At 44.5% G+C, this 15,698-nt stretch overlaps 1 protein-coding gene across 1 annotated transcript; it reads right to left on the reverse strand.

Annotated features, from left to right (window-relative positions):
- Positions 1-313: 313 nt before the first annotated feature.
- Positions 314-5,222, reverse strand: tbcb (tubulin folding cofactor B). Its single transcript, XM_020507650.2, has 7 exons — positions 4,924-5,222; positions 4,527-4,697; positions 4,235-4,378; positions 3,802-3,898; positions 3,350-3,541; positions 2,355-2,427; positions 314-2,196 (listed from the first exon to the last, which is right to left on the reverse strand). Exons 2-7 carry the CDS (start codon positions 4,644-4,646, stop codon positions 2,082-2,084), a joined length of 741 nt encoding a protein of 246 aa, XP_020363239.1. The 5' UTR covers positions 4,647-4,697; positions 4,924-5,222; the 3' UTR covers positions 314-2,081.
- Positions 5,223-15,698: the final 10,476 nt, after the last annotated feature.

Raw genomic sequence — 15,698 nt, forward strand, 5'->3', positions numbered from 1 at the left:
CAACCACTGACCATATTCCTTCCGTCAGTGCCTCACTGTTCAGTTTCCTGTGCAGTGTCCCACTGCAACCTGACAGTTTCGGGATAAGTGCTTCTACACCTGCATTGCTTGCTGTTTGGGGTTTTAGGCTGGGTTTCTGTACAGCACTTTGAGATATCAGCTGATGTACGAAGGGCTATATAAATAAATTTGATGAAGTCTTTAGCCCCTGCCTAGACTAGAGATCTCGCCTAACTCTCTTTTCGCCACGCATGAGGTACTTTATTTTTGTCCTACTAATGGTGAATCAGAGTAAGAATCGGTAAAATACACCTTGAGCATCACATCTGCTGGTATGTTTATTTTACTTTATTGTGCATTAGATACCATTGCACTTTGGCACATCAAAAATAACACCAGCACCTTTGCGATTTCATAAGAACAGATTGCAATTCATGGACCAATCAGGGCCTGTCAATTGCTGACAAGGTCAGAGGAAAAAAATACAATTAAAATAAAAAAGGAATGCATGAATTATTTGCTTTTATATTCAGTCTCTTCCAAAACTGGCTCAGTTACATGCGCGACTTAACAAATGACAGATCACATGCTTTCATGAGTCAAACTCTTGAAGTGGCGATGAGGAGCAGTACAATGAAGTTCAGTAGAAACACAGATAAGATATCTCATCCATCTGAAAAGTGACTTGTCAGCTGAGCTCAAGGTTTGAACTGCATGCTGTCTATGTGCATAACTGGTGTTCAGACATGTGAAGTGTTGAAGCAGTTTAACATTTTTCCAGAATCTAGAACAGGGACATGACACACAAAAACAAAGGGCTTTATGGTACAATAACCATTGAACAGATATTCAAATAAACTGTCACTAGTCAGTGCAACTAGATATTTTGTTGTAGTGTGAATTCTTGCATTCCAAAGCATGGGATTTATTTTATAAAGTTTAACAGAACTATGGCCTGGGTTGATAATTCACATTGTGATGCTTTTTATGACTGCCTATTATTCAATTTAAATCTAGGATGTGATGGGCAATTCAGGTTCAACTCAAAATTCGGAGGACATCAATTTAGGAACGCTTGCATTCTAAAGCCACTGGATCAAATGAACTAGTAGGACCACCTGGTTATCATTTACATGAAATACATCCAACAATGTAGTTGTAACAAGGCATCAAAGACTTTGTACTTTAAATTCAAGAGCTTTTCTCAACTCTGCTCATTCAATAGCCAGTAAATTCCACAAAAAAAAACATTCAAAGATGCAGTCCTGGATTTTAAAGAAATTCATAAAATATGGCACAAATTGGATTTGTAACAGATGAATTTTAAAATACACCCCAAAAATTTTCCAAATTCACATCACACAAAAAAAACAGGGACCAGTTGACTCAGGAGCACCACTTTCAAAACTACTGTGAAATTATGTAAACCAGGTATTTCTGTTCAATAAATTTGCAAACATTTACAAAAACCTGTTTTCTCTTCACCATTATGGGGTATTGTGTGTAGATTGTTGAGGAAAATGTTTAATTTAATCCATTTTAAAATAAGGCTGAAATTCAAGGAGTCTGAATACTTTCTTTATACAGATTGAGAAATTTTTTTTTAATTTTATTTGGAACCCAACAGTCTGCTCTGATATAGAATGCCAGTGAAGAATATTAGTAGTCGTTTTCCATCTTGGAAAAACTCACCATTGAGCAGTGTAATTGAGTGGGGACAGTGGGTACTTCTGAAGGGAAGGTGATGCATAAGAGGACCACTTTATACCCTCCGACAGAGTTCACATGAAACATTGACTAGGTTAGATCCTCCCATGGCGGTTTACTCACGTTCTGCACTGAATTTCTATTCTGATATCAAACACCTACGCTAGATTTGGTCCTAGGCGATACTGCCTCCTTACCCAGTTGCAGCTCTCTATAGTCCAACCTATACCTCCCTGACCAGCGCAAAACAAAATAAAGTTAATCGCAATGACACTGTCCCTCGCCCCGGGTTCGTAGTCGGACTGGAGGTCAAAGTTGAACCTTGGTTGAACCCATCTGCCCACACCCTTTGACTGGGTGACAGCATCACAGTTCTACATCTCATCCAGACCATAGTCTTCCTCTGGGAAGTCCCCCACGGTCACTGTCAGGGGCCTGACAAACGCACCGTACTTGTTCTCACATTCAAAGTATCGCTTCTCCTTCACACTAAGGAAAGAGAGAGAAGAGACATCAAGTACATTTATTGCGGTCTGCACAACTCCAGTCTAATACAAGAAATACACTTCATGATGCAAGGTAGTTCTTAACAGTGAACATTCTCAGACACCATGTGATGTCACAAAAATGATGCCAGTTGCCCTCACCTGCCATCATGTTTCCCAAGAGGCTCGTCATACTTCACTCCCACCCAATGACCCGGCTTGAAATCTACTGTACCTGCAAGACAGAAAATAAGTGTTTTCTGTTGGAATAAGGAGTGCCTTAAGTATTCATACCCCTTGACTTATTCCACATTTTGTTGTGTTGCAGTAGGTTTAACTAAAAACTGTAACTAGGCCACTAAGGAACATTCACTGTCTTGGTAAGCAGCCCCAGTGTAGATTTGGCCTTGTGTAATAGGGTTTTGTCCGGCTGAAACGTGAATTAAGCTCCCAGTGTCTGGTGGAAAGCAGAGAACCTAATTTTCCTCCAGGATTTTGTCTGTGCCTAGCTCCATTAAGTAAAAAAATTTTTATCCTAAAAAAACTCCCTGGTCCTTAACAATTACAAGCATACCCATAACATAGCCACTATGCTTGAAAATATGGAGAGTGGTACTCAGTAATGTGTTGTATTCGATTTGCCCCAAACATAATACTTTGTATTCAGGACAACTTATTATTTGACATAAGTTTTCGACAAACTTATTTAGGCTTGCCATAAAGACATTTTAGCTTTTATATTTTGATTAATTTCAAAACATTTCTAAAAACAATTCCACTGACAATATGGGGTAGGCCAGTGACATTTAAAAAAAAAAAAAAAATAATAATAATCCATTTTAAATTCAGGCTGTAACAACAATTTAGAAAAAGTAAAGTGGTGTGAACACGTTCTGAAGTCTCAATTCTATTTAAGGGTCTCGCTCTCCCTTTCCTGTGGATACCTTATCTCCACCTCCTACCGCCAAAAGGACCAACAGCATGTACAACCAGTACAGTAGTTGGAAATACATTATTCAACCCTCTGGCTTGTAGAGACTATTGCACCTTTTTAGGGCGACTTCAGTCAGACTGATAATCCACGGAGTAACCGTGGTAACAGTCTGTTTAGACAAGCCTAAATCTTGTTGTGGAAAATAAGCTTCAACCTCACTCACCAACATACATAACGGTGCCAATCTTGGTGGGTAGCCCAACAACCTGCACTTGGCATCGGTTGCCGACGCCGATTGCAGCAGCAGCAGCCTCCTCCTCGGCCTCACGAGCTGCAAGCTCAGCCTCCTTTTTAGCTGTCTCTTCTTCATTGAAGCGACCAACGCGTTGCTTCTTCATGAATGACCTTACAGAATCTGAGGAGGAAATATGGACAATCCATTTTGAAATCCCCATATTACAACGGTAATAGTTAGCCACTCAATCATTACGTACGTTTTTGCCATGTAACCTCAAAATGAAAGGTAACACAGGATGTAGATGAGAGCAATTATCACTAGTTATCTTGTGGCACTCGAAAGTGGCAAATGGCTCTCAACAAGTCTTTTCTTCACTGCCTCCGATTCAATTTCAAATGTACGCTTTAGCTGTGAATGATGGTGCAAGCTCACAGTACCTGTCCTCTTCTCATAGACCTCATCTGGAATCTCAAATTTCTCCACTTTAGACAGATCACTGAACTCTCCGCTCTGGGCTCCACTGCGGTCAATCACCTAAGCACACAGAATTCACCATCATCCTGACTCAGCATATTGAATTAAAAAAATAACAGAATGGCTCAGTCATCGTACAGCTTTTAACCAACTGGTCACTGTTTAGCCCAACAAGACAAGTATGGCAAGGCAACAATATAACCTTGTCGAATGTAGAAAGAGGCTGGCAATCAAGCTAGCAGAGTCATGCGGTGGTCAGCAATCTTGTGAGCATTGAAATCACTTGTGGATTAAGAGACCCTATCAACAGATCTAACATATTACACAACTCCAGTGTGAATAAAGGTAAACAGGGGACACACCATCTGAGCAGTGTTTGAGCACAGAAGTACATACGTGAATTTTGCAGTCATCGTCCACAGGGTAGGAACCTAGCAGGGCCTCGTTGTCATCCAGTGTCTGCATGAACTTGTCAGTGGTACTGAAAAGCTGCAGTTCCATGCTGGAGGCCGGGGTACCCACAACCATCTCCAATTTACCCTAGAGGGGGAAAAAATATAAACCGAGAAACTGCATCACATGGCCACAGGCTGTGCTACGCCTGTGGTCTCAGTGTCTGCAGTGCAGAGGGGCAATTGCTACATCATTAAGATTCAGAGGCCCGAAGGACAAATGACCAACAACTTACCTTGAATTCGGCGATGGTGATTCCCCTGTTATATCGTTTATTCACCTCGAACGAACTGATGGTACTGGTCAGCCGCACCGACACTGTGGGATTGGTGATGACCGTCACGCCACCGTCCATTTTCAAGCTTTCGTTTCGCCGGTGTTGAACTTATTCAGGCAACAACGAACACTGCATAAATTACAAATAACAGTTAGTCAGTTAACATTCTTAACCTAAATAAATAGTACACAACAGTTGAAAATGGCTTTCAACACGGCTAGTCAGATACAAAGTCCACAGTTTAGAAAAGGAGAACTAGCTAGCTACAGCAGCTAGCTAGCATGCACGCAGCAAACTAAACAAAGTTAGCTAGCTAACGTGAGTCCTTCCAGCTTGGTCGCACACAAATATTTACCTGTCCTTCTGCACTTTTCTTGACGATCTCTATAAATAAGTATCTACTATCAAATAACTGGGTGTTTTTAGACTAAATCAATCCAGGGAACATGTGCTGTAATCTCAGTGAACCGATGGGAGAAGGGTGGCTGGCGGATGTGTTGTTCACTTCAAACGACACCACCCACAGATCCTGCTACGCCCAGTTCTGGAACCTTCTACCCGCCCACAACCGCAGGGAACCAGTCATGTCATTAAAATGTAGGGTGTGTATTTTAGGTTGACCAATGGGTAGCACATTTCTAAGATGCCGTAACAGAAAGAAAGGCTTTGGGATGCCTCTACGTAGGCACGTCAATCATGTTGATAGAAGTGGCCTTTCATGATTAGTAACCAATCATCAATGTAGGAATCAATGCGGGGTTTTGCGTGAAAGTGCCACGCCCAAATAATAGAAGTATCAATTGTATCCACATAGTGGCGCTATAAGCCCTATAAAGCCCAAATGTTTAGTTTTGTAACAAAGTCATGCAATGTTAGCTACATTGTTACAAACAACATTGAAATGCGATGAGAGCAAATAAAATTGTGCATTGAAATATTTTGAAGTTAGTCTATTGATTGATTGAATTAATATATATATATCTCATGTGCAGAATAATTTGATTCTTTGCTAAGGTGTTACTTGCTCTATGACATATTAATCACAGTGAGAAAGAGACACATTCTTACCTTTGAAAAGTTATTACCAGGCCCTGCCTTTGACATATAATGGTTGTCTACTCCAATATCTATTCATGGATGTGTGAGTGGGAAATAAACAGATCAGACAGGAACATAAAATAACATCTGTGCATCAAATTAGAATTTTGGGCTGAGAGTGGGAGTTTGAGGGCTTGTATGGTCAGAAAAGACAAGATCAAAGAAAGGAGTATGGGGTGCAGCCAGAAGCCAGACCGCCTCCCCACTACCTCCACCCCTAGAGGAAAAGTTTACCATTCCTGTTTCAAGTTGAGATAGGGGTGTTTGGCCTTGCCTCATCACACTCTGTCTGTCTGCACATCCAGGTGTACGTGCTGTAAAACACTCTCTGACACACACACACACACACATACCATCTCTCTCACTTGGTCACACTCTTCATTCTCCAGGGAACTCATTATCATACACACAATCATCTGCATTTGCCGCCGACACAACACCGACAACGATGAGACAGCCTATAGGGAGGAGGTCAGAGACCTGGCCGTGTGGTGCCAGGATAACAACCTCTCCTTCGACGTGATCAAGACAAAGGAGATGATTGTGGACTACAGGAAAAGGAGGATTGAGCACACCCCCCATTCTCATCGACGGGGCTGTAGTGGAGCAGGTTGAGAACTTCAAGTTCCTTGGTGTCCACATCACCAACAATCTATCACGGTCCAAACCCGCCAATATAAGGGCACAAAGCGTGACCCAGATGCAGACACGGGAGGCAGATTTGAGTCTTTGATATTTATTACATCCAAAAGGGGTAGGCAAGAGAATGGTCGTGGACAGGCAAAAGGTCAAAACCAGTTCAGTCCAGGAGGTACAGTGTAGCGGGCAGGCTCGAGGTCAGGGCAGGCAGAATGGTCAGGCAGGGTACAGAATCCAGAAAACAGGCAAGGGTCAAAACCAGGAGGACTAGTAAAATAAAATAGAAGAAGGCAGGAGCACGGGAAAAACACACTGGTTGACTTGGAACATACAAGACGAACTGGCACAGAGAGACAGGAAACACAGGGATATAAACGTCAGGGATAACAAGTGACACCTGGAGGGGGTGGGGACAATAACAAGGACAGGTGAAACTGATCAGGGTGTGACAGTAACCCCCCCTCTAGGGACGCCACCTGGCGTTCTACCTGGGTGCACACCTGGTTGACCAGGGTGTTGGCGGTGGAAGTCGGTGATGAGGGCTGGATCCAGGATGTCTAGCAGAAACCCAGCACCTCTACTCCGGGTCATAAACTTCCCAGTCAACCAGGTACTGGAAACCTCTGCCCCTTGGTCAAACACCCAGGAGACATCTCACTGTGTATGCCGGATGGTCATCAATGACAAGGGGAGGGGGTGTGGGCTTGGGGACAGAAGACAAAGGACTGTGAGATACGGGCTTAATCCTAGACACATGGGAGCGTTGTGCCTTGCGAACCAGGGTCTCAATACCCCAAACCACTGTGGCTGCAAGGCATGAGGTAGGGAGAATGGTTTCGGAGCCCGAGGGTGTGGCAGAGGAACTGTATAGGCGGGAGAGGGCGTCAGGCTTAACATTTTTGGACCCTGGGCGGTAGGAAATGGTGAAGTTGAATCTAGTAAGCAAGAGAGCCCACTGAGCCTGCCTGGTGGTAAGGTGCTTGGCTGTACAGAGATATTCAACATTTTTATGGTCGGTCCAGACCAAGAATGGCTGTTTTGCTCCTTCCAGCCACTGCCTCCATTCTTCCAATGCTATCTTGACCGCCAGGAGTTCTCGCTTGCCTACGTCGTAGTTCCTCACTGCAGGATTGAGACGATGGGACAGGAAGGCACAAGGATGAAGCTTTTGGTCCTGGGCAGATCGCTGGGACAGGATGGTCCCCACTCCAACGTCAGAAGCATCAACCTCTACAATAAATTGACAAGACGGGTCCGGATGAATGAGGATGGGTGCTGTTGTGAACCGATGCTTCAGGTCCACAAAGGCTATGTCGACAGCTGGAGACCATGTGAATGGTACTTTGGGGGAGGTGAGTGCCGAGAGGGGGGCTGCCAGGGTGCTGTAACCCGAATGAAATGGCGGTAGAAGTTAGCAAAGCCTAGGAATCGTTGCAACTGCACCCTGGACGTAGGTTGAGGCCAATACACCACTGCTTTCACCTTTCCAGGATCCATCTGGACATTACCCTAAGCCATGAAAATCTCAAGACAACTGGAACACGGGGACATGCAATGAGGAGGAACTGTATGGTCTCACTGTGGTTACCTGAAACCCGTATATGAACGGGCACAGTACTATGGGTGACGCTACCTATTGAGCGGCCATCCAGCGCCCTAGCATCCATGGGAACCGAGAGAGGTTGAGTGGGAATACCAAGCTCAGAAACAATAGTGGCATCCATAAAACTCATCAGCCCCATAGTCAATGAGCACTCGGAGAGACTTAGATTGGTCTCCCAACAGTAAAAGCACAAACAAAATGTGTGTGGGCGATGGGAATTAGGGAACTCCCAGTCTGGCTCACCAGAGTACTTGTACCCACCAGAGACAAGGGTTTCCTAATGTCCTGCCCCTCCACAGAACAGACAACAGTTTGAACTCAGCCTACGTGAGCATTCCCCAACCGATAACCTTGCTCTTCCCAATTGCATAGGCTCAGGAGTATCCAACTCACCTTTCGTTGATGATTCACGAGGGAGCTCGGGTGGCTTCGGATCCTCTCGGAAAAACAGCCTTCGGGGGTTTCCGGATTCCTTCGAAAGGTGAGCGAGCCATAGCGGATGAACGAGTATGCCCGAGACCAGACCTCCTCTCACTCCTGCGTTCCCTTAGGCGTCCGTCAATTCTGATGGTGAGGGCGATGAGGGAGGCGACGTCCACCGGTACTTCCCCAGCTGCTAGCTCATCTTTCACCACCTCAGATAATCTGTGAAGAAAATGATCGAAAAGAGACTCCGGATTCCAGGCACTCTCTCGGGGGCCAACGTGCGAAAATCAACTGCGTAGTCTGCCACACTACAGAGTTTTTTGTTATAGTTTTTTTTTTTAACATTGTTTATTGAATTGTCAACACCAGCATTTACAAAATAATTGCACTTGTAAGTTATTTGGTAGTAATATACAACAACACATCAAAGACAGCAAAACAGAGACAGAGAGAGACATAAAAAGTACAAATACAAAAAGAAGTAAATAAAATATAAGGAAAACACAGGAAAAAATGATGTATATTTTGATACAATTGTTATAGGTCAACAAGCACAGATAATACAGTCCTTAACATCCGAGATGTCGTTTATGCACATACCAGGCCTCTTCCATCACCAATATATAAATTTACATCACTCTGGAACTGCAGGGAAATGTAGTCGTTTAACATAAGAAAAGAAGAGAGCCCACATTGCATAGAATTTGTCTACAGACCCATTGAGTGTGTGTTTAATTTCTTCCAGCTTTATGCAATTCAAAACGGATTTAATCCAAAGAGCATGAAAATGGGGGTACAGGGGATTTCCATCTAAGTAAATTTAATCGTCTCGCTAACAAAGTGACAAAGGCAATTACATCCTTATTCATTTTGGTCAATTGTATTGTGGGTAAGGAAACCCCAAATAGTGCAATAAAAGGGTCTTGCTCGATCTGTGTGCCGCTTAATTCTGAGAGTGTGTTAAATATGTCTTTCCAGAAACCAACAAGAGATGGGCAACACCAAAACATGTGTACATGATTAGCAGGAGACCGATTACATCGTACACAATTAGGGTTCACATCCTTGTAAATTTTGGATAATCTTGCTTTGGTCCAGTGGGCCCTATGAATGAGCTTGCATTGAATGAGACCGTGTCGAGCGCAAATAGAAGAGCGATGTACCCTTTTGAGTGCCCCTTCCCATAGGTCATCAGATATTTCCTCACCCAGTTCCTCCTCCCATGAGGATTTAATATTATTTAATGAGATGGTTTGTAGTGAGCAAATTTGACTATAGATTATTGACACGGTGCCTTTCAGAGTAGAAAGTGGGGTAAGAAATGTGTCGAACTGTGTTTCATCGGGAAGGGTGGTGAATCCTGGATCTATGCTGTGGATGTAACTCCGGACTTGTAAGAACCTAAATAAATGATGTCTGGGGAGACCAAATTTAGCTGATAATTGTTCAAACGTACTAAATGCATTCTTAATATAAAGATCTCTAAATCTTTTAATACCGAGACTAGACCATGTTGAGAAAGCACCATCAACCATAGATGGGGGGAAAAGCTGGGTTTGAGGCCACCGGATCCAAAGAAGAGGTTGTCTGAAACCCAAAGTGGCGCCGAAATTGATTCCAGATCTTCAATGTTGTTTTGACACATACATTTTTGGTGAAGGAGGAGTAAGGGCCTGTAACGGAGCAGTGAGCGAGGGAAGACAATGATGCCGGTAGAGATGAGGCGGCCTCCATCTCTAGCCAAATTGGAGGTGTGAATATCTCTGCTCTGCAACCAGTACTGAACGATCCTAAGGTTAGCGGCCAACAATAGAATCTGAAATCCGGTAGAACTAAACCGCCGTCTGGTTTGGGTCTCTGCAAAAGCTGTTTTCGTACCCCGGGGGGCTTTTTGTCCCATGTAAAGGGTAGTATTAGGCCGTCGATCTTTTTGAAAAATCTATTGGGAAGAAAAAATCGGAAGGCACTGATAGAGATATAAGAATTTAGGGAGAGTATTCATGTTAATATAATTAATTATTGCGACTAAGGAGAGGTGTAGCAAAGACCAGCCTTCCAAATCGTCCTTAGTACGGGTTAAAAGAGGAGCAAAGTTGGCATGAAAAAGGTTTTCAAATCTGATTGTGACATGTACTCCCGAGGTAAATAAAACTACTGTGAGCAATTTTAAATGGCAAGTTATGTAAAGGGGATTTCTTTGTGGCCATATTAAGCGGCATCAATTCGCTTTTACTGAGATTCAGTTTATACCCTGATAAGTGACCGAAGGATGCAAATGTGGCAAGAGCAGCAGGAACATAGACAGAAAGGTTGGATGTGTATAATAATACACCTGCAGTTCAGCGTGTACAGAAGTCTTATCCAAGTCCAGCCCAGCGTCATGAATTTGGAGCCAAAGCAGAGTTTATTTAGAGTGTAAAAAAGGTATTTCCATTCCACCCGGTCAAACGCTTTCTCCGCATCCAGGGATATAATGGCGTCAAAGGTATTGGCGACAGAAGGATTATATATAATATGAAATAATCATCGAAGAAGAAGAATGAGTTTCTATTTTTAATAAATCCTGTTTGATCCGGAGAGATAATTGATGGGAGGAGTGTTTCCAGACGCCTTGCCAGAAGTTTGGCTAGAATTTTATAGTCAACATTTAGCAGGCTAATTGGACGGTGTGATACACAGTCAAGAGGGTCTTTATTTTTTGTTTTTTAAGTTAAACGTTCCTTATAAATAATTGGGCAATACAGCGTGTTAACATAGATAGCCTATCCCTTTTCAGTTTGTTCTCATGTGCGGTGTAGGAAATAATTTCACCTCTGATATAAGAGGAGAAAGGATGCTTCTTCCGGTCTCCTCAGTATGTCATTCGAACGTGAAAGAAATGCACCCTGATGACAAATGGTCGCGGGGGTTCTCCATCCCAGGGTTGGCTACGCAGAGTGCGGTGGGCCCGGTCTAGCAGTGGCTTCTCCTCCAGACCGAGCAGCTCCTGAAGCAGCTGGGCCATGAACTCCGTAGGTCTTGGGCCCTCCACTCCCTCCGTTATTCCCAGTAGACGAATGTTGTTCCTCCGCATTCTACTTTCCATATCTTCGCATCTATTGTCGAGGTATGCCACCCTAGTTGTTAATGAGCCAATGTTAGCCTCTAGCTCGCTAATGCGAGTGCTGTGGTCTGTAGCACCTCGCTCCAGCTCCGATAAGGCCACTTCATGTGCGTCGAGCTTACTCTGTATACTCTCAATAGATTTTTTAAAAGCTCATCTTTGACCATTGATATCTCTGACCTGAGATTGGTAGAGAGAGAGTCAATTTTGCTGAAAATATCGGTTTTGGGGGTGCCTATCACAGATTGTAGCATCTCCACAGTCAGTGTTTCCGTGAGGCCGGTTTTAGCAGCATCCAGTGGCGGGGGTGAATCAAGAAAGGGCACGGGCTTGCAGACTCAGCTTTTGGCCGAGTAGACGACATTACAAACTTACATTTCTCAAACTTGATCTGAATTTAGGGGTCACTTCAGACGCCTGGCCAAACCAAAATATATACAATTTCTTAAGGTTAAATATATAAATATGGTCACTAACTCAGGAGCGATAAGGAAACGTGTTCTACATCCTTGTCTTCCAACAGTTGCTCCCCAGACTACGGGAGGTTTGACGTAATTCAAGAAGTTTACTGGCCGCCCCTCTCCCGGATACCGGAGAATCAAATACCTTCCTCACCTCTGCCATGAAATCCTCCAGATGACAACAAATGGTGGATTGTTGCTCCCAAACTGCCATAGCCCAGGAGAGCACCCTTGCTGACTTTAGCGTAATAATATTTGCTATCTTCGACGGGTCCGAAGGGAACGAAGATGGCTGCAGCTCAAAAATAAGGGAGCACTGAGAAAGAAAACCCTGGCAAGTTCCAGGATCTCCAGAATATCGCTCCGGAGGAGGTAAGCAGGGTTCTCGGGGAGCCAGGGTAGGCTGTACTAACCCACCACTGATAGTACTGGGTGCTTGGGAGGTCTCGGAGGTGGCAGGCTGCCTATGAGCTAAATCATTGATTTGCTCCATGATAGCCTTGAACCCTTGGTCGTGACGTTCCGTCAAGGAACGAAGCCCTTCCAAAAGGTCCAGCAGTAGCTCCTCATGCCTCCCAATGATGACTCCCTGCACGGAGACAGTATAGCGGAGCTGGTCCAAGTCTGCTGGGTCTGTCATAGCCAGTTTGTACTATAAGGGCACAAGCCGAGACCCAGATGCAGACACGGGAAGCAGATGGTTTGAGTCTTTGATATTTATTACATCCAAAAGGGGTAGGCAAGAGAATAGTCGTGGACAGGCAAAAGGTCAAAATCAGTTCAGAGTCCAGGAAGTACAGTGTGGCAGACAGGCTCGAGGTCAGGGCAGGCAGAATGGTCAGGCAGGCAGGTACAGAGTCCAGAAAACAGGCAAGGGTCAAAACCGGGAGGACAAATTAAAGAGAATAGAAAAGGCAGGAGCACGGGAAAAACATGCTGGTTGACTTGGAACGTACCAGACGAACTGGCAAAGAGAGACAGGAAACACAGGGATATATACACCAGGGATAACAAGCGACACCAGGAGGGGGGTGGAGACAATAACAAGGACAGGTGAAACTGATCAGGGTGTGACAGCCAAGACAGTCATGAAGAGGGCACAACAAAAACATATTTGCCATGGGTCCTCAGATCCTCAAAAAGTTCTACAGATGCACCATCGAGAGCACTGGTTGTATCACTGCCTGGTATGTCAACTGCTTGGCCTCCGACCGCAAGGCACTACAGAGGGTAGTGCGTAGTATGGCCCAGTACATCACTGGGGCCAAGCTTCCTGCCATCTAGGACCTCTATACCCAGTGGTGTCAGTGAAATGCCCTAAAAATTGTCAAAGAATCCAGCTACCCTAGTCATAGACTGTTCTCTCTGCTACCACATGGCAAGCGGTACCGGAGCACCAAGTCTGGGTCCAAAAGGCTTCTTAACAGCTTCTACCGCCATGCCACTCACGTCCGTAGCCATGAAGTGGTTTGAAAGACTGGTAATGGCTCACAACACCATTATCCCAGAAACCCTAGACCCACTCCAATTTGCATACCACCCAAACAGATCCACAGATGATGCTATCTCTATTGCACTCAACACTGCCCTTGCACTCAACACTACTCAACACTGTTCCTTGGAAAAAAGGAACACCAACATGAGAATGCTATTCATTGACAACAGCTCAGCGTTCAACACCATAGTACACTCAAAGCTCATCACCAAGCTAAGGATCCTGGGACTAAACACCTCCCTCTGCAACTGGATCCTGGACTTCCTGGCGGGCCGCCCCCCGGTGGTGAGGGTAGGTAGAAACACATCTGCCATGCTGATCCTCAACACTGGAGCCCCTCAGGGGTGCGTGCTCAGTCCCCTCCTGTACTCACTGTTCACCCACGACTGCGTGGCCAGGCACGACTCCAACACCATCATTAAGTTTGCAGACGACACAACAGTGGTAGGCCTGTTCACTGACGAGACAGCCTATAGAGAGGTCAGAGACCTGGCCGGGTGGTGCCAGAATAACAACCTATCCCTCAACATAACCAAGACTAAGGAGATGATTGTGGACTACAGGAAAAGGAGGACCGAGCACGCCCCCATTCTCATCGACGGGGCTGTAGTGGAGCAGGTTGAGAGCTTCAAGTTCCTTGGTGTCCACATTACCAACAAACTAGAATAGTCCAAAACACCAAGACAGTCGTGAAGAGGGCACAACAAAGCCTATTCCCCCTCAGGAAACTAAAAAGATTTGGCATGGGTCCTCAGATCCTCAAAAAGTTCTACAGATGCACCATCGAGAGCACTGGTTGCATCACTGCCTGGTACGGCAACTGCTCGGATTCTGACCGCAAGGCACTACAGAGGGTAGTGCGTATGGCCCAGTACATCACTGGGGCTAAGCTGCCTGCCATCCAGGACCTCTACACCAGGCGGTGTCAGAGGAAGGCACTAAAAATTGTCAAAGACACCAGCCACCCCAGTCATAGACGGTTCTATCTACTACCGCCTGGCAAGCGGTACCAGAGCGCCAAGTTTAGGATAAAAAGGCTTCTCAACAGTTTTTACCCCCAAGCCACAAGACTCCTGAACAGGTAATCAAATGGCTACCCGGACTATTTTTATTCTGTGCCCCCCCAACCCCTCTTTTACGTTGCTGCTATTCTCTGTTTATCATATATGCATAGTCACTTTAACTATACATTCATGTACATACTACCTCAATTACTCCGACTAACCGGTGACCCCGCACATTGGCTACAATCTGCATTGTGTCCCGCCACCCACCACCCCCTCTTTTATGCTACTGCTACTCTCTGGTTATTATCTATGCATAGTCACTTTAACTCTACCTACATGTACATATTACCTCAATTACCTGGATGAACCGGTGCCTGGATGAACCCCACACATCGACTCTGTACCGGTACCCCCTGTATATAGCTTTGCTACTGTTATTTTACTGCTGCTCTTTAAATCATTAGGTTTTTTTTACTCATCTATTTTTTACCACTTATTTTTCTTAAAACTGCATTGTTGGTTAAGGGCTTGTAAGTAAGGTCATTTCACTGAAAGGTCATTTCACTGTTGTATTCAGTGCATGTCACAAATACAATTTGATTTGTTTATTCTATCAGAAAGGCAAAATAAAGTCACAAATTTGCACACTCTATTTACACAAACAAATCAAACCAGCTTTTGTACCAACCCCACTGTCAGAGAGATGGGTGCACATTTTAATTCCAAAACAACATTCACATCATGGTACTGTGTGTGTGTGTGTTGCACTGAGAGTATTTGGATAGAGAAACCACACCAGGTGCTCATTCCGATGCCAGCTGAAGAACTGGAGAGACAACTATCAACCATCTAAACAGACAGCAGTGTAAACAGACAGCAGGGAAAGAACACACAGCACGCATGGGATAGTTCACCCGTAGTCCTATCTCACAGACGGAAAGAGCGGATCCTGCTTAATTCAACTGTTCATGTGAAATCAACAGACTTTGAGATCAGTAAACACATGGACACATCTACACGTGACGTTATAATGTACATCATCTCATCTGGAATAAGTACATACCATATAGCCGGGCCCTACTACATCCTGATCCTCCATAGACAGGCTGAAAAGTGGATACTGGTGGGGGAAAAAAGGGGGGGGGGCAGTAGAACTATTTAGTACAATCTGATAATAACATCAAATTGTCAATTAAATAACGTGGTTATTCAATCTGGAATTGAACAATAACATGTAGCCTAATAAAAGGTTTTGAACAGGCATCGCTATAATGAATCTTAAAATCGGAGATTGACAA

The sequence above is a fragment of the Oncorhynchus kisutch genome, linkage group LG18 (genome assembly GCF_002021735.2).
Source record: "Oncorhynchus kisutch isolate 150728-3 linkage group LG18, Okis_V2, whole genome shotgun sequence".
Classification (NCBI taxonomy): domain Eukaryota; kingdom Metazoa; phylum Chordata; class Actinopteri; order Salmoniformes; family Salmonidae; genus Oncorhynchus; species Oncorhynchus kisutch.